Below are 19665 nucleotides of genomic sequence, written 5' to 3'. Positions count from 1 at the left end.
TAAAAATGTGATTATCCTCTTCCAGATTGAGGCTTGCAATAAAGAAGCAGAGAAGATCGAATCTCTTATCAACTCTGACAGCCCCACTCTGGCATCCCACGTCCCTCTGTCTGCCCTCATCATTTCCCAGGTACAGATCTCAAGTAGTGTGCCATCAGCTGGCATCGAGGCCAGAGCCCTCTGCCCCTCCTACCTCCTCCTCCTCAGCCTGGGTCCTGCCTTGCACATGGTCTGGACATGTAACTGACCACCCCTGAAAAGTGCAAAATGTTACTCCATTGAATTTTTCTACATGGTGAAAGACATGCAGGACTCCTGGTTTGTAGTTGAATAGTGGCTGAGAAAAAGCACTTGTCACCTCTGTTCACCACACAGTATTTTTTTTTAATCTGCCAATATTAGGGTTTTTGTTTTGTTCTTACAAATGTTAAAATATGTTCTTCCAAATACTAATGAAAAGAGGATGTCTGCTTTTGATGGATCAAAATAGTTTATACTTTGCTCCTTAGATGGGTCCTTCCCACCGTAAAACAAATTCATTATCATTGGTAAGTGAGATGATCACTTTTTTTAGAAAAGATACCTCACTTTACTATAGGCTTCATACCCAGAAACTTCATTTCAAAGTTCTTTTAAGTATTAAGGCGCTCCTGATATGTGCGTGTGTTTGTTTACAGATAATTAACTACTCTATCTAGAAGCTAGGGGTCACCGTGCAGAGCTTGCTGTTAGAGTGTAAAATAAAGATAGTGCATCTTTGGAATTATCATATAAATCATCAGGCAAATTTAATTTACAGAAATTTAATTCAGGAACCCATCTGTTGTGTGAAGCAAAGCCAGCTAAGGAAATGGCATTCACATGATACATTACAAGCAGTAAGCTCCGTGGTTACTAATGTGTGTATGTGTGTATGACTTTTGTGAAAGGAAGAAGTTATATCACATCAAAGTGTATTGCATTATGCATTTTTTTATTAACCAGATATATATTCTTCGGTATTCATCCGAGTCAAACTTAGAGTTTTTAAACATCAATCTTTAAACCAATTGCTGCTACTTATATACTTGCCAAAAAGTGAAATAATTAGTAGTTCATGTAAATAATACATGATATTTCTATTTTATTATGAAGAAGGTAAATAGCCATATTTGTAAAATGACAATCATGTATGTTAACCCAGTACTTTCCGTTCATGAAGACACATTGCTTTTTGTGATATGCACAGTGTGGATAAGTGTTCTGTCTTTCTTTTTTGATATAGAATTATAAAGAATCATGGTTTATATATTTAAAAATGTCAGTCTAAGTATTAAAATGTTTGCATGTTGTCTAAGTAATTGAATACTTTGAATGTGTTTCACAGTTTGAAATAAGCTATTCAGTGTAATGCTTCTTGTTTGTATGCACCTAAACTTAGATTTTACATGAAGTATTTTTTTTCAGTATTATATGTACCTTTTGAAATATATAGGGATATGCTCATTATACCAAAATATTGTTTAAAAGTGAGCACTTAAAGCTTTCGGAATATCTCAGTGCTGATGTAGCATATTTTTTGCAATTGCTTTTTCTATATAAATGTCTTCAATGCAATATACTGGAAAGCTTTTCTATTTTAATAAAAATAATTTTATATGACTATGTGTACTTCCAAGCAGTATGGACATTTAAAATGAAACCCACTGATAACTTTTGGGTAAGCTATGTCCTTTGCTCTGGAAGAAGAAATGATAGGAGTTTTATTATTCCAAGCCAAGGGCCCTGGGAAAACAGGACAGCTGGAACAGAGCTGCTCAGATGAGAATGAGGCGTGACCAGAGGGCATACTGTGGCAAGAAGTCAAGTACAGAGCTTCCCAGCTTTAGGCCCTCCAAGACCCAGGAACAGACTAGGCAGTCCTACTTCCCTGCCATGGACCCAGTGTTGCAGCTCCAGGGTACATCCTGAGGCAGAGAGAACTGTGGGCTCTGGAGACAGAGGGCCTATTGATTAGAGCCTGGGAAGTTCTATCCATCAGCTGAGGCTGAGGCCCCAAACCTCCATGGCTGACAACAACAGAGGCTCTCATTTTACTTCCATCACATGTTTACTGTGAGTCAGCTGCACTTCTGCTTTATACCATCTTCACTCCAGGACCCATTCCAGTGTCCTCACAAAGTGGGAGGAAAGAGCCTGGAGTTCTGGGGGAGCTACTCGGAGCTTGCTCTTGGGCTGCCGGTCCTAGCATGGTTGACAGCACAGGTGGCACTAAGGCCCAGGCTGACGATGGACCCCTGCCCAGATCCCGGATAGGCTGCTGAGGTCACCACTTCCACCACATCATGGATTCACATCCAGCTGTGCTGCATTCCTGTGCAGGAACTAGGAGACCCGTTGGTGCATTTTCTGAAAGCATGGCTGGCTGACCTGATCTTCAGCCCAGACCAAGTCATAATTCTGAAAATGGAGAGGATGAGCCAGGTCCCGCTGATAGTGGACATACTTAACTCTGGAGACTTCGCTGAAATCACCATCTTCAGTCAGCCCTATGTACAAAATCAGGTGAAGAGCATACCCCTGAGCCTGGCATGGTGGCACCAGGAACATTGTGCCCGAGATATGTGTGTGCATAGAGGAAAGACCACATGAGGACAGATCAAGATAGTAGCCATCTGCAAGTTAAGGAGAGAGGTCTCAGAGGAAACCGACCCTGCTGATATCCTGATCTTGGACTTCCAGCCTTCAGATCTTTTTTTTTTTTTTTTAAGATTTTATTTATTTATTCATAGACACACAGAAAGAGAGACAGAGACACAGGGAAAGGGAGAAGCAGGCTCCATGCAGGGAGCCCAATGTGGGACTTGATCCCGGGTCTCCAGGATCACACCCCAGGCCGCAGGCAGCACCAAACTGCTGCGCCACCAGGGCTGCCCCAGCCTTCAGATCTTTGAGAAAATAAGTATCTGTTGTTTAAGCCAAAAAGCAAAACAACAACAAAAGGATGAGGGGAAGAGACAGAACCACAGCTGTCCCTTAGGTCTCTGCTTAGAAGTGACTCTCTTATTTCTGCTTACATCTTACTGTCCCAAGCAAGTCACATGGCCACTCATGAGTTCAAAAGGTAGGGAGGTATAATCCTTTGTGGGTTTGGGGGGTGGTGTAGGGGGAGCCAGCAAGGATGGAGCTGGGGGAGGCACCATGAGTATTTGGAACAATAATATAGTCCACCATGGAGGTTGTTTCTCATCAGAATAGCCAGGACTGACTAAATTTTTTTTTATCAGAAAATCAGTAGTTTTGTGGTCTGAGAAGGAACTAGAGGAATGAGAGAGGTGCTTTGGTTTAGGGGAAGGGAAATATTAAAGGAGAGAAAGCTCTACAGGTCGCTCCTGCTCTCATGATACAACTGTGAGAACTCTGAAGATAGTAAGGGGCAAAACAATCCCAGGTCAGGGCAGTTTGGGGAGATAATTCGCCTCACTTGCATGTTGCTATGACAAACACACCCTGCCTGCCATGTGTATGATTGTTGGTGGCTTTCCAGCACCAGTGCAGGATGGAGCCCCCGCTGGTTAGCTCTCTAGCATTCTGCTAAAGGCTGAGTGTGCCAAGCTGGTAGAGGCCTTGAATCGGGATTCTGTAGGAGACAACTTGGGCTGTGGGAGGAAAGAAGTGACGTTCTTGTACCCCCATAATTTTAGCAGGGAGGACCTGGAAGTTCAGGATGAGGTGGGTCTGTAGGAGGACAATTTAGAACGTGAGATAACCACATGAAAAGTAGTTTCCAGAGAAAGATCCAGAGGTTTCAATGGCCATAGGTGATGAAACCAAGATACCAGAAAAACAAATGAAATAGCTCCCTGTCCAGTCTACAGAAAATAATTGGACAGGAACGGATCCCAAGAGAGTCATAGGTCCAGCCTGGATCACATGCCCACCTCTGTGGCAGAGAAGGAAATGTAGGGGAGCTCTGGTCCCACCTCAACCTGATAGAATGGATTTCTCTCAGGAAATAATCCTTTTCCTAGAAGAAGCCTTCTGATATGTCCTCTGGGGAGTGTCTTTCTAACAAGCCATGAGCCATAAACCAGTTCAACCTGTGAACACACAGCAATGCCTCGCCCTTGGGCCAGGAACACACCTAGAGTCACCAGAGCCCAGTAACAACCAAGGGGGTACTCTGAAAGCTGACCTACTAAGAAAGGGAATTATTCAAAGTGACTAATAATAATTGTTAAAACAAGAACAAAAATAGGAACAAAAAGGAGAGTCTGTGATGAGTGCAGAAAATTTAAATCCATTAGTGCAAAAAGAAGCAGGCCAACTTGAGGAAGATGCTGCTTACTTCTGGATGCCTCACTTCAGAACCAGCTCTATCAGGCAGTTTCCCAAGGGCTCCAGGACAGGACCCGAGCTTAAGTCTTGTCACTGGGCGACACTAAATGGTTGATCTCTCCAAAGTCACCAGTTTTCTATAGCACAGGGATAGCAAATGTATGTCACTCATGCCACCACATCCTCATTTTGTGTCCATGGTAGAGATCACAGCTCTGCCATGGTTTCCTGGTGGTTGTCTCAGCTCTAAGCTAAGCTTTAAGCACAGCCTTATGAGCAAGAAGAAAGACAAGAATCATAAGTACCTTCACTAGTGCCTCTTATGAGTAAGAAAAATACTTCTCAGAAATCCTTCAGCAGTTGTCTCTTGTGCCTCCTGGACTAGGATCAGGTCATATTCCCAGCCCTAGACAACTGGCCAAGGAGAGCAGCATGACTGTAGCTAGTCAGGGTCTGTACACTGCTGCCCAAGCCGAGTCAAAGTCCAGGAAGAGCAGTAAGAAGGCAAAGGCCAGCAACAGCATTTGTTTCAAGATAAAACCAGGTTTTTTGGCAGTCTCAGCTTGTTAGGGTATAAACATGAAAATGGTTTTACTTTTCTAGTAACTGCCCTCAGCTGTGCTAGGTAGTAGAACCCCATATCAACATTGCCTCTGTATCTTCAGTCTTACCTCAAGTTATCTAACCAGCCTCATTTCATTTCTCAGGACTCTTCCCTGGTTATTTTAAAATTTCAACCCCACATCCAACGCAAAGACCTCTTTGGCCTCCTCTAGCCTAGGCTCACTTCTCAGTGACTTGGTGAGCTTGGCATAGTATCACTATTGGCACCAGTCACTGTCACTAGGCCGTCTTCAAAACAAGCTTTGGGACATTTGTTTCTGGTTAGGAGGGTGGTCAGCGAAGATCTCCTGAGTGGCACTGCCGTTGGTTACGGTTTACTCATACACCACAGGAGTGGATAATCTAATTGTACAAACAGCATGCCTTGGGAGGAGTTAGGAGGAGGAGAGAAAGAAGACAGAGGCTTCTTAGATATGGTTTGGTTTGAGCAGGGCCTGATAGGAAGGCTTTGCCAGATGTCTTTAGGAGATGCATTCTTGGTAACAGGTACAGTTTGAGCAAAAGTACAGAAGCGGGAGAGTCTGTGTGAGTCCCTGTGACACAAGAGTGGAGCCGACAAGTTAGGAAGGGGAGGTATCAGGCAGATCGGATGTGCTGGCCTCAACTGTCAGGCCAGAATGGCATCCAGGGTCTCTGCCCTCGCCCTCCCTGCTATCCCAGCTGACCTCCGTAGCTCTGGTGTGCATCAGACTTCAGTGTCGGGGGAGACCTTTGATTTGAGATCATCCACTGATCTCGTTATCAGACTGTGCTTTCTTCATCCTGTGAACATCCTGGACTCTACTGAAGAAACATTCACTGAGCCAGGCCAGGTGCCAGCCCCCCCTGCCTCCCACCCCAGGCCTAGCCTCCATTCTCCGGATTCAGCCTCAGCCACCAGGCAAAGAAAGTTAAGCCTGCCAGCATTGCTGATGGCCTTGGCACAAAATCCCTAGAAGACATTTTATTTTCCTTCATTTGATTTAATGGTTTTCCCTCAGCCCTGGGCTGCTCTATTTCTCAAAGGGACAGAAGGCCGTGCTCCGGAATACTCCTCTCCCCCTGTCTCCTAGCTATGGAAGTGGCTTGAGTTGTGAGCCCAGCCAGCTGAGGAAGGGACAGCAGAGGCATCATTCCCAGGAAGTTCCTTTCCCCAGTCCAGCAATCTTGGGGCTGGGAGGTAGATTTCTACTTTGTACATAGAGAGAAACAGGCCAGAGAGCAAAAATACCATCCAAGGGTCACACAGCGAGTCAGGGCAAGGCCAAGGCCTGAGGCCAGGTCTAGGCTTTCCCGGCACAAGGAGGCAGGATATGTGCTGCTCAGGGATGGAGCCAGCCATGTAGGAGAGCTCCACAAGGGTGGACATGGGGGGGCGGGGGGGGCAGAGTGAACTAGGTTCAATGTCAGGTCAGACTGGCAAGGGGCACACTAGGTGGGGTCAGAGAGACAAGTCCAAGGAGCAATAGAAACCATGAGAGTAACTGATAACAGCTCTCCAGCACTTTTGACGGTTTATGCAGTGATTTTTGTCTTGTTCTCTCAATGACCCACAGCAAAATGTGCACAAAGACAGTACGTGTAAGTCAAAGGTCGAGTAGTTTCTCAGGAAATGAGGCTGGTAGGAGGCAAAGGTAAGGCAGGAAACCTTCATACGGAGAAGCATGTTGCACCCCTACCCCCAACTCCAAACACTTTCATTTTTCCAAAATGAAGTGTACTGTATTATTTTCTCATTATAAAAAATAACATTTGCATCCCCCCAAAATACCTGGAAATATAAACAAAGGAAAAAGCTACCCACAAAGCTCCTTCCTCTCCCTGCCTCTACCAGTGAGTGCATAATCCTTCTCTGTACTAAGATCTCTACCTAATTGGGACAGGACCCTCCTCTGTCCACATGGGGGCAGAGGTGGTTACCTCACAGCCCTGTGAGGGGCAGTTCAGAACAGGCTTTCATAGTGGGATGTCTCTACTCTCTCTACTAGTTTGGCCCTTTCCTGCCAGAGGGGAAGCCCCATCTTGGCTAGAACTTGGCTTAACTAGGTTAATCAGATAACATGCTACCTCTCCCTGAGTACCACCTCCCCTGCCTTCCTCCTACCAAGCTGGCACTGAACTCTGCTGGAGATGTGAGTAGTTGCTTTCCTGAGCCAGCAGTTAAGCTTTCATGTTGGCCCTGGCCCAGCAGGGAAACAGGTGGCACCCCCCAATTAGGATCATTTGAAGAAAGCTTGATAAGGGGACTATTTACAAAGTGGGGAGCAGAGTATAAGAAACTGCAGGGAGAATGAGGGTGCCAGCCGTAAATTGGGGCTATAGGGCCCCTATACCCAAAGCAGTGGGCTGGTTACCAGGACACAAGGAGAGCCCTACAGGGACCACCATTTCCTCCACCCGGCCATCCATCCATTGCTGAACCCAGTCAGAAACCTGAGGACAAGGGAGCAAGGGAGCCCCTGTGCTGCTCAGCCTCCCTGAGGGAGAGCCCAGCTGAGCCAATTTAGGGAAGGAAGTGGAGCAAAAAGAAGATACCAGCACAGTAGCTCAGGGCAATGCCAAGTCAGAGGAGGAGGAAGTGTGGCAGCATCTGCCCACTTGTTCCAGCACCACACCCACTGTGGGGAAGGCCTCTCGGCTTCATCTTCTGGAGGTGTCCCCCTACATGTTCCTTCCTTCTTGACGCTGCTCACCTCCCGGTTCCTCTCCCAGCATCTCTCCCCAGCTCAGAGACTCCCCACCCTCCCTGAGGAAGGACACTTCCAAGGGCTCCCAAGCGCTCTGCACCTTCCTTACACAAATACCTCCTCTCAGCAGCACTTGAGACCCTAGGCTGGGCTGGGGTAGTGTGCGAGGTGGGCACTCTGGATCCAGCTCGCCTGCCCCACCAGCAAGCAACCTCGAGGAGCAAACACCCCTCTGGAAGAGTGAGCATTTGTTTTGTTGCTAAAAGCACAGGCTGTTCTTGTGAGGAAGGGATGCGATCCTCAAAATGCATGTGGTCATGTGTCTAAGGAAATGAATCTATACCTAAGCATTTTGGAATCTGTACCTAAGCATTTTGGAGTGCTTCCAAAATGCATTGCTACTTTCATTTCTATTCTTAACTTGCCCCCATGATACAAACTGGTTATTGATGCTATGTAAAAAAGTTATTATTTATTGATTTGAGAGACAGCATGCACAAGACAGAGAGTGCCAGCAGAGCTAGAGAAAGAGGGGGAGAGAGAGAACCTCAAGCAGCCTCCCCACTGAGTGCAGAGCCTGCATTGGGCTCAATCTCAGGACCCTGAGATGATGACCTGAGCCAAAATCAAGAGTCAATGCTTGGGGTAGCCCCGGGGCTCAGCAGTTTAGCGCTGCCTTCAGCCCAGGGCCTGATCCTGCAGACCTGGATTGAGTCCCACATCGGGCTCCCTGCATGGAGCCTGCTTGTCCCTCTGCCTGTGTCTCTGCTTCTCTCTCTCTCTCTCTGTGTGTGTGTGTGTGTGTCTCTCTCATGAATAAATAAATAAAATCTTTAAAAAAAAAAAAAAAGTCAATGCTTAACAGACTGAGCCACCCAAGCGCCCCCTATTGATTTTTTAAAAGTATTTTTTGGTTCTGGCTATTATTTTTTTAATTTTATATTAATTTAACGGCTTTTCTTAGGTTTTTCCAGGAGGAAGCTTATAGCTCCTTCTCTCTCCCTTCCAATATCCATGCTTCTTATATCTTTCTGTTGCCCTAGTATTGGTTAGAACTCCCAGAACCAAGTCGAATAACAGTGATGATAGCTAGAAACCTAATTATGTCCTTGACTTTAATGGGAATATCCATTATTTTACTGTTAAGCATGACATGTTCAAGTATGACATGTTTGTTTGTTTCAGGGGGCTATACTTTATTGGGAGGGTTTTGAAAAAAAAAACTCAGTAATGAATATTGAATTGTATCAAAGACTCATTTAGCCTCTGTTTATGTTTTCCTTTGACTTATTAATATAAACTGAATATATTTCTTAATGTGAAACCATCCTTATACCCTTGAAATAAATTTTATTTGGGCATAATGTATTATTCAAATAATACACTACTAGATTCAATTTGATGACTAGCACTTATTTTCATAAGTGATGTTGCACTACATTTTTTTGTATTTGCTATACTTTTCAAATTATGGAATCAAGATCATTCTAGCTCCATTAAATGAACAGGGTGGGTTTTCTATGCCTTAGAATATATAAAAGGGGGATCCCTGGGTGGCGCAGCGGTTTGGCGCCTGCCTTTGGCCCAGGGCACGATCCTGGAGACCCGGGATCGAATCCCACATCAGGCTCCCGATGCATGGAGCCTGCTTCTCCCTCCGCCTGTGTCTCTGCCTCTCTCTCTCTCTCTGTGACTATCATAAATAAATAAAAAATTAAAAAAAAAAAAGAATATATAAAAGGTATAAGAATCATCTGTCTCTCAAAGGTTTGACAGAACTTGGCTGCAAATCTATTCTGGGTCCATCTCTATTTGAGTAAGCAATATTATTTTCCATTTTTACAAATGGCTCTATTGGTTCTTTTAGATTTTTTTCTTTTTTTTTTCTTTTTTTTTAAAGATTTTATCCATTCATTCATGAGAGACACAGAGCGAGGCAGAGACACAGGTAGAGAGAGAAGCAGGCTTTATGCAGGGAGCCCGATGTGGGACTCAGTCTCAGACCTCAGGATCACACTCTGAGCCAGATAGGCACTCAACCACTGAGCCACCCAGGCGTCCCATTTTTTTCTTTTAAATAAATCTTAGTAATTTGTAATTTCCGGGGATCCCTGGGTGGCTCAGCTGTTTAGCGTCTGCCTTTGGCCCAGGGCATGATCCTGGAGTCCTGGGATCGAGTCCCACATCGGGCTCCCTGCATGGAGCCTGCTTCTCCCTCTGTCTGTGTCTCTGCCTCTCTCTCTCTTTCTGTGTCTCTCGTGAATAAATAAATAAATAAATAAATAAATAAATAAATAAATAAAATAAAATAAATAAATAAAATCTTAAAAATAAAATAAAAATAAAAAATTTGTAATTGCCCAATCCAGAAAAACTACTAGTAGAGAGTTGACAATTTTATCCATCTGAACACTCCTGAAAAGAGATTATATCCTCTTTTCTTTTATTACTAATGTAGTACATTTGATTTTTCTCTCCAACTTTAGACTTTTTTATCGATTTGATTTTGTAGAGTTTTATCTATTTTCTATGCTTTCCAGCTCTAGGATGTATTTTTCAATTCTGCTCTTTTTCTGTTTTCTAATACATAATTTTCTGTTAACTATATTAATTTATTTACTCAATTTTTAAATACTTTATTATGGAAGATTTCAACCTTATAGACGACTTGAAACTGAAAATCCGTATATTCGCCATTGAGGTTCTACAATAAATGTTTTAGTATATTTGCTTTATCACTATTTATTCATCTTTCCATCCATCTTACTTTTTTGTGTTTCAAAGTAAGTTGCAATCATCAATACATTTTGCCCCCAAATATTTCCGCATTCATTCACTATTTATGGTTCTTTTCTTTATTTTTTGTAATTTGTCAAATTCCTTTCATCCAATGCTTAGTTTATTTTTTTTTCCTTTTAAAATAAGTATATGGGGCACCTGGGTAGCACAGTAGGTTAAGTGTCTGACTCTTGGTTTTGGCTCAGGTCATCATCTCAGAGTCCTGGGAGGGAGCCCCAAGTCGAGCTCCATGTTCAATGTGGAGTGTTCTTGAAATTCCCTCTCTCCCTCTCCCTGCCCTCTCACTCGCTGCCTCTCTATATATACATTAAATAAGTAAATAAAATATTTTTTAAAATAAATAGTTTAATAATATTTAAAATTTATTGAGCATCAGTCATATTTCAGGCCATCTTAGGGGCATTTTTAAATCAAAGATCAAGGGATAGCCTTCTCTTTCCAGACCCCAAATTAGGTAATAGATTGTTTCTATAACTTAGTAAATGTAAGGTTCAAAATTCTAAGAGACATGGTTAAGTCAGCTTGGGCTGCTCTAACAACCTACCATCAACTGGGTGGCTTATAAACAACAGAAACCTATTTCTCACAGTTCTGGGTGCTGGAAGTCTAAGATCAGGATGCTAGTAGGTTGAGTTCTGAGAAGGGCCCTCTTCTGAGTTCAGTCTGACTTCTAGTTTTATGTTCACATGGCAGAAGGGAAGAGAGAACTCTCTCGGTTTTCTTACAAGGGCACAAGTCCCATTCATGAGGACGTCCCACCTCATGACCTAAGATCGTCCAAAGGCCCATCTCCAAATACTGTCACACTGGAGACTAGATTTCAACATACAAATTTTAGAGGGACACAAGCATTCAATCGATAACAATACAGATTATCAGTAAGAAGGGATTTTCCTTAAAGTCCCTTTATTTTCAAAGGATTAAGTAATAGTAAGTCACTATATATTTTTTCTTGACCCTTTGATGGTGAAGTTTCTCTCCTTACTGGTTTTCAGATGAGGTCTCTCTCCTAGGAAGGGAGGACAATAAGAGGCTCATCTACCGTTTAGCTCTATGGATATGATGTGGTGACTATTTCTCTCCCTTCTACCTTCCTACTTTCCTCTTATCCAACATTGACAGTGATGTCATCTAACAACAGCTTTTCTTTCTCATTTGGAGCATTGAGAGATGAACTTGGTCTATATGTTATCAGGAATACTATCCTGCAAATCAGCAAAATATAAAATCTAAGAAGACACTCCATGCTCAGTTACATCTTACATCTATTATCTCATTGGACCAACACAGCCTGAGCCTTGTGTATCATACTCTTCTATTGACAGTTCCTATTGGAAGAATAGTCATGTGACAAGTAGCCAAGAATGACGAAAAGTTTCTTGGACCACTTTCTCCAGATTGTCCAAGGATTCCTTTTACACAGGCATAGTACTAAGTGCTTTAAAGGAATTATCTCACACAATTCTCACAACCCCTCTATGGAGCAAATACAGTTGACCTTGAACAACACAGGTTTGAACTGAGTGGATTCACTTACACATGGATTTTTTTTTATATATAAATAAGGAACAGTACAATATGAGCTTGTGTTTCATAAGAGCTGTTATCATAAGAACGGTACAATAAATGTATTTTCTCTTCTTTTTTTTTTTTAAGATTTTACTTATTTATTCATAAGAGACAGAGAGAGAGACAGAGAGAGGCAGAGACACAAGCAGAGGGGAAGCAGGCTCCATGCAGGGAGCCGGACGTGGGATTTGGTTCCCGGTCTCCAGGATCACACCCTGGGCCGAAGGCAGCGCTAAACTGCTGAGCCATCCAGGCTGCCCTGTATTTTCTCTTTATGATTTTCTTAATAATATTTTCTCTTTTCCAGCTTACCTTACAGTATATAGTACATGATATATAAAATGTGTGTTAATCGACTATGTTATTAGTAAGACTTCTGGCCAATGGTAGGCTATTAGTTAAGTTTTCAAAGCATCAAAAGTTATACACAGATTTTTGACTGCATGGGGGTGGTCAGTGCCTCTTACTACCGCATTGTCCAAAGATAAACTGTAATATCATTAACACTATTTATAGTTGATGCAATTAAGCCTTGAGATTAAGGAATTTCTCCAAGGCTGGTAAGTAGCAGAGCAGGGACATTTTGAACCTAAGTCTAACTAAAAGCTTTTGCTCATATTATTATACTGTGTATTTTCCTTTACGTACAACTTTGGCCGCATCCCATATATTTTCTAACAACAGTAATAAAGAGAGTGTAACAGGATAAAATAAGGAGATTTTTCTGCCAAGGTTTTTAATTTCTAGTTTCTATGGCTTTCTACCCATTGAGCTACTACAATGAAGTTTTTGTTCTAAAAACTTCTGCAGAACAAGAACCAAAGCCTGTAGGGCTTAAAGCGTAGTTTGAATCTTAAAATACGGGGAATACTTGATAACAATGTAAGAGCTTAGAATGAGAAGGGCTGAGTCATGGGATGGGGCACATATTGGGGAAAGAGATTTTAGGACAAAAACAAAATGCCTTTTTCTGAAAAGGGAGATCTGGTCGACATTTGCTGAGTTTAGGCTGCTCAGTTTGTGGAGAAGTCTATATCTGAGTGTGAAAGATCTTGTACCTAACTACAGAAGCTGCAAGGGGGTAGACATTCATTTCTCTATTTTCTTTCTGAAAACTTGTGTGAAGGTATGAGACCCTGGCTCCACCAAACAGATGTTCCTGCCAAGAATCTGAGTCTGGAGAAGTTGACCCAGAAATGTGGAGAGAACCAGGAAAGATACTGGATTGGTTGAGTATTAATCCACAAGAGACTGCAGTAGATGTGACTAAGTTTCCTTCACTGTTCAAGCTTGTTTTCTGCCATCACTTGAATTTGGACTTGATCTACACAGAGAAACAGAGTTCCCTTTTTACATATCTAAATTGTGATTGGGAAATGTTACACACGGTATAAACAGTGACGTTTAAAAAGTGCTAAATAGGGCAGCTTGGGTGGCTCAGCGGTTTAGCGCCACCTTCCGCCCAGGGTGTGATCCTGGAGACCCGGATCTAGTCCCACGTCAGGCTCCTTGCAGGGAGCCTGCTCCTCCCTCTGCCTGTATCTCTGCCTCTCTCTCTCTCTCTCTCAATGTCTATCATAAATAAAATATAAAATAATAAAATAAAATAATAAAATAAAATAAAATAAAATAAATAAAATGAATAATATAAATTAAATAAAATAATAAAATAAATAAAAAATAAAAAGTGCTAAATGTCATCTCATGTAATCAGGAAAAAATCCTCTAAGTATTACTATCTTTATATCAACACCTGGATCCGAATCACAGTCACTGGGCAGCAAAGCCAGAACTTGGACGAGGGCCACATGACTTCATGTCCATGCCCCACATTCTTAAACACTATAGTTAGTATTCTCATTGTCATTCATCTCTGAACATCTGCTTTGATTTTGCCTTTCACTGCTCTAGGAGGAGCCTTTAAAAAATTTATAAATGGTTCAAAATTTTTCAGTTAACCTTTTGTTACTAAGTTTTAGTTTTATTACATCATGCTCAGAAAATTTAACTAAATGGTTCTACTTTCAGGAATTTATCATGGTTTACTTTAGGCCTACTATTGGGATCAATTTTTGTATTTGTTACCTAGAAATTGGAAAATAAAGTTATCACGTTTAAGTGGTCTTAACACAAATTAAAAAGCAGATTCTGTCAGCCTGGATAAAAAGAAACACCCAACTACATCTTGTCAACTACAGCTGCCCATTTTTAATGTGATGAAACAGATTGACTAGAAGTTACAGAATGAAGTAGTGGCAAACATTTCTATAGTGCTTATTCTGTGTCAAGAATGATTCTGTGGGGGACACCGGGGTCACTTAGTGGTTGAGCATCTGCCTTCTACTCAGGGCGTGATCCCAGGGCCCTGGGATCAAGTCCCACATCAGGCTCCCCACAGGGAGCCTGCTTCTCCCTCTGCCTGTGTCTCTGCCTCTCTCTCTCTCCCTCTCTCTCATGAATAAATAAATAAAATCTTAAAAGACACAGAGAGAGGCAGAGACACAGGCAGAGGGAGAAGCAGGCTCCATGCAGAGAACCTGATGTGGAACTCAATCCTGGTACTCTGGGATCACGCCCTGAGCCGAAGGCAGATGCTCAACCTCTGAGCCACCCATACACCCAAATAAAATCTTAAAAAAAAAAAAAGAGAGAGAGAGAAAGAAGAAAGAAAGAAAGAAAGAAAGAAAGAAAGAAAGAAAGAAAGAAAGAAAGAGAGAGAGAGAGAGAAAGAAAGAAAGAAAGAAAGAAAGAAAGAAAGAAAGAAAGAAAGAGAAAAAAAGAATGGTTCTGGGGCTCCTGGGAGGCACAGTAGGTTGAGCGTCTGACTCTCGGCTTCAGCTCAGATTATCATCTCAGAGCCTTGAACTCAGGGTCATCAGATCGAGCCCTGTCTGCTTAAGTTTCTGTCTCCCTCTGCCCCTAACCCCTGACTCTTGCACATGCTGTCTCTCTCTCTCTCTCTCTCTAAAATAAATAAATTAATCTTAAAAAAAAAGGACTGTTCTAAGCACTTTACATGTTTTAGTTCATTCATCTTCACAACCATTGTATGAGGGAGATACTATTACTATTCCCATTTTACAGAGGAGAAAACGGAGTCAAGTAACTTATCTAAGGTCATACATTGTTCACATGAAGTTTGTATTTTTATATTTAACAGAGCATTCAGTCACAAGGGGAATAGTGTGAACAATGTTGCAATAAAGCAAAAGGTACACATTTCGTCTTATATATTTCTATACTACTCAATATACATAACCTTCAAAATATATCAAAATCAAGGGTTTTTTAATTTATTAGTTTTTTAAGATTTTATTTATTTCTTTGAGAGAGAGTGAGAGAGAGCACAAGCAGAGGAGAGGGGCAGAGGGAGAGGGAGAACCAGGCTCCCTGCTGAGTGGGGATCCCAACGTGGGGCTCAATCCCAGGACCCTGGATCATGACCTGAGCTGAAGGCTGACATTTGAGCCACCCAGGTACCCCTCAAAATCAAGTTTTATGCCAATAGGCTGTAATTCTGTGAAACATAGAGGCCAAATGGCATTCTGCTATGGGAAATAGCAACATCCTATGTTGCTGAAACAAAGAAAAAAAGTTAAAGTATGGAAATTAGATAAATCTATTAATACAAATCAAAAGAAAGCAAGCTATAATGACTACATTAATATCAGACAAAGTAGATTTCACAGGAAGGAATATTACCAGAAGTAGATTCATAATGATGAGGTAATTTATCAAAATATATAAGAATTTTCAGTTTATGCTCCAAATAAAAGGTTTCAAAAAATGTGAAGCACCCAGAGCAATCAACACATTCAATGCAATCCATATCAAAATACAATCAGCATTTTTCACGGAGCTGGAAAAAACAATCCTAAAACTTCTATGGAACCACAAGAGACTCTGAATAGCCAAGGAATGTTGAAAAGAAAATCAAAGCTGGAGGCATCACAGTTCTGGTCCTCAAGCTGTATTACAAAGCTGTGATCATCAGGACAGTACAGTACTGGCCCAGAAACAGACATGCAGAACAATGGAACAGAATAGAGAACCCAGAAACGGACCCTCAACTCTGTGGTCAACTAATCTTTGACAACGCAAGAAAGAATATCCAGTGGAAAAAAGTTTCTTCAAGAAATGGTGCTGGGAAAATTGGACAGCCACATGCAGAAGAATGAAACTGGACCACTTTCTTACACCATACACAAAAATAAATTCAAAATGGATGAAAGACCTAAATGTGAGACAAGAATCCATCAAAATCCTAGAGGAGAACACTGGCAGCAACCTCTCCAACTTCAGCCGAAGCAACTTCTTGCTAGACATGTCTCCAAAGGCAAAGGAAACAAAAGCAAAAAAATGGAACTACTGGGACTTCAAGATAAAAAGCTTTTGCACAGCAAAAGCAAACAGATGACAAAACTAACAGGCAACCTGTGGAATAGAAGATATTCACAAATGTCTTATCAGATAAAGGGCTAGTATCCAAAACCTATAAAGAACTTATCAAATTCAACACCCAAAAACCAAAAAATCCAGTCAAGAAATGGGCAGATAACATGAACAGCCATTTCTCCCAAGAAGACATACAAATGGCCAACACACATGAAAATATTCAACATCACTCAGCATCAGGAAAATACAAATCAAAACCACAATGAGATACCACCTCACACTGGTCAGAAAGGCTAAAAGTTAACAATTCAGGAAACAACAGACATTGGTGAGAATGCAGAGAAAGGGGAAACTTCTTACCAGTTTGCCTTCTGGCCAGCTGGTACAGCTACTCTGGAAAACAGTACGTAGTTTCCTCAAAAAGTTAAAAATAGAACTACCCTATCACCCAGCAGTAGCACTACTAGGTATTTATCCAAAAGATATAAACATAGTGATTTGAAGGGGCACCTGCACCCCAATGTTTTTAGCAGCAATGCCCACAATGGCCAGCTATGGAAAGAGACGAGATGTCCATTGACAGATGAGTGGATAAAGAAGATGTGGTGTGTATATATATATATATATATATATATATATATATATATATATATATAATGGAATATTACTCAGCCATCAAAAAGAATGAACTCTTGCCGTTTGCAAGGACATGGATGAAACTAGACAGTATGCTGAGCAAAATACGTCAGAGAAAGACAAATACCATATGATATCACTCGTATGTGGAATTTAAGAAACAAAATAGATGAACATAGGGGAAGAGAGGGAAAAAATAAAATAAGATGAAAACAGAGACGGAGGCAAACCATAAGAAACTCTTAACTATAGGAAACAAATTGCTGGAGGGGTGGGGGTGAGGGAATCGGGTAACTGGGTGATGGGCATTAAGGAGGGCACATGATATAATGAGCACTAGGTGTTAGATGCAACTGATGAATCACTAAATTCTACCCATGAAACTAATAATACAGTATATGTTAACTAAATTGAATTTAAATAAACTTTTTTTTTTTAATGAAGTATATGGGGACGCCTGGGTGGCTCAGTGGTTGAGCGTCTGTCTTTGGCTCAGGGAGTGATCCTGGAGTTCTGGGATCGAGTCCCACATTGGGCTCCCTGCATGGAGCCTGGTTCTCTCTCTCTCTCTCATAAATAAGTGAAATCTTTTTAAAAAAATGAAAGCACAACAAACCAAATTCAGTATGCATAAATACAGACATGTATTTATGCTAAAAACAGACTTAGAGGGAAATTTATAGCACTTACTGCTTATATTAGAAGGGAAGAAAGTCTTACAGTCAATGACCTTAGCTTCCTCCTTTAGAAACTAGAAAAATAAGAGCAAATTAAACCCAAAGTAAACAGAAAAAATAAGTAATAAATAGGAAAATCAAAGAAATAGTAAGTGAGAAAACAATAGAGAAAATCAATAAAACAAAAAGCTGGTTTTTTGAGATCAATAGTACAACTGATTCTCATTTGCAGCAGTAATGTTCTATAAAATTACAGGGGACATTAGAGAATCCTGACCATTGCTGCTAGGGAAAATAATGGGTTAGGTTCCTACAAGCTTCTGGCCACAACATTTTTGTTAATGGATCAGTAATAGATTTGCTTTATATGTTCTTTGGGTAAAGACACCTTATTTAATTTATATTATTGATGCGTGAACATGGGAGTCACGGCCAACAGCACTCTCCCTCATGCCTGAACAAAGTTTATCTGACACATAAATTTTCTCCATAAGGCACAACCACAGCCCTCTTGCATTCAGGAGCACTAAACAACTCTTTAGCACTTCACTTGGGGACCATTTTAAACAGCAAAATCACCAAAAGAAAACACAAAAATGGCCCGAACCTGGCAACCTGGCACCACATAGGCAGCAGAAAGGACATTTGTTTACAGTATGAGAGCTGACTCATAGCATCTCGTCATTCAACCTCAGACGGGAACTTGTGTGTTGGGCAACGCAAATTTTTCAATATTTGCACGTATTTTCCAATGACTGACAGCATTGCCAAGTATTGATTTGAGGGTTACAAATAAATCTTAGCAAGTAGGTGAATTCATAAATACAGAATCCATAAATGAGGATCAACTGTGCTGCTAAACCTTTAAAAGGCACAATATCAGAAATGATAAAGGGTCGCTGTTAGACTTTATTCAGTTAAAGGATAACAATATTAGCAACCTCGTACATACAAGTTCCACCCCTTAGGTGAATGAAATACACAAATTTCTAAAAAGATAGAAGTTACCAAAGCTCACCCAAGAAGAAAAGGACAATCTGAATAGTTCCCTATCTATCAAAAAAGCTGAATTTGTAATTGAAAACCTTCCCTCAAAGAAAAAAAAAGAAAACCTTCCCTCTCCCAAAAAAGAAAAATAAGAACACCTCCATGCCTAGATGGCTTCACCGATGATTTGTAGCAAATATTTAAGAAAGAAATAATACTAATTCTACACAAATTCTCTCCCAGAAAATAGTACAGAGAATCCTTTCCAACTTCTTTTGTAAGGTCAGTGTAGATCCCCAAATCTGAAAAACACATTACAAGAAGAAAAAAAAAAAAAGACATTACAAGAAGAAAAAACTAAATACAGAGCAAACACGATGGAGCCCCACTTCGGGCTCCAGCTCATTGCAGTCAGCTTGAGATACACTCTATCCCTTTGTTATCTTGGTGTAGGTAAGGAGTTCTTAAATAGGACATAAAACAAAAAAACAAAAAAGAAGTCATCACTTGAGTCAAATACCACTTGTGTCCTGGGCTGGGACCAGCTAGGTAGCAGCTCCCTGTCTAACCAGCCCACGGCCCTCGGAAGGGGGCAACTTTGTCACTGCCCTAACCTCACTCAGCACACTGTCCCTTCCATATGCCTACTGTTAAGGCCAGCTCCACAGCCCAGGCATCCCACCCCACACAGACAGACTCCAAAGATGCCACTAAGTTTGGATTTTGTCCTCCCTGCCCCCTCCAAACCCCCCCCTCATTGCTGTACAAGGTACTGGGAGTGAAACTCAGTAGTCCCTCTCGGCAGGCAGTAAATGGCTCCTCTGTGCTCAGCTGTCTCCACTCATGGCCTTGAAGTTTTTAAACAATGGACACAGCCTTCTAGAGATTCTAGAGGTGAGATGGAATTCTTCCTACAGGGTGGATTTGGTCATTTCAATGGGGATTTGTTGGCAAAATGGGAGAGGGCATTGAACACAAGGGTTTGGATCTCCACC

General features: G+C 41.5%; 1 protein-coding gene across 4 annotated transcripts in view; it reads left to right on the top strand.

The window, feature by feature from the left end:
- The window catches only part of RECK (reversion inducing cysteine rich protein with kazal motifs), a 90091-nt gene extending 76486 nt beyond the window's left edge, over positions 1-13605 (top strand). For 3 of the 4 annotated variants that reach the window (XM_026013189.2, XM_026013190.2, XM_026013193.2), the window contains one exon: positions 26-1641. In XM_026013189.2, the coding sequence (XP_025868974.1) occupies positions 26-247 (222 nt within the window). In that variant the 3' untranslated portion in view covers positions 248-1641. Of the gene's footprint in view, positions 1-25; positions 1642-13101 lie in introns of those variants that run through there. The other variant, XM_026013192.2, reaches the window with a different exon arrangement.
- The last annotated feature ends 6060 nt before the right edge of the window (positions 13606-19665 follow it).

The sequence above is a fragment of the Vulpes vulpes genome, chromosome 12 (genome assembly GCF_048418805.1).
Source record: "Vulpes vulpes isolate BD-2025 chromosome 12, VulVul3, whole genome shotgun sequence".
NCBI lineage: Eukaryota > Metazoa > Chordata > Mammalia > Carnivora > Canidae > Vulpes > Vulpes vulpes.
Note: the sequence above shows the minus strand (reverse complement) of the source record. Positions and strands in the feature narration are given on the sequence as shown.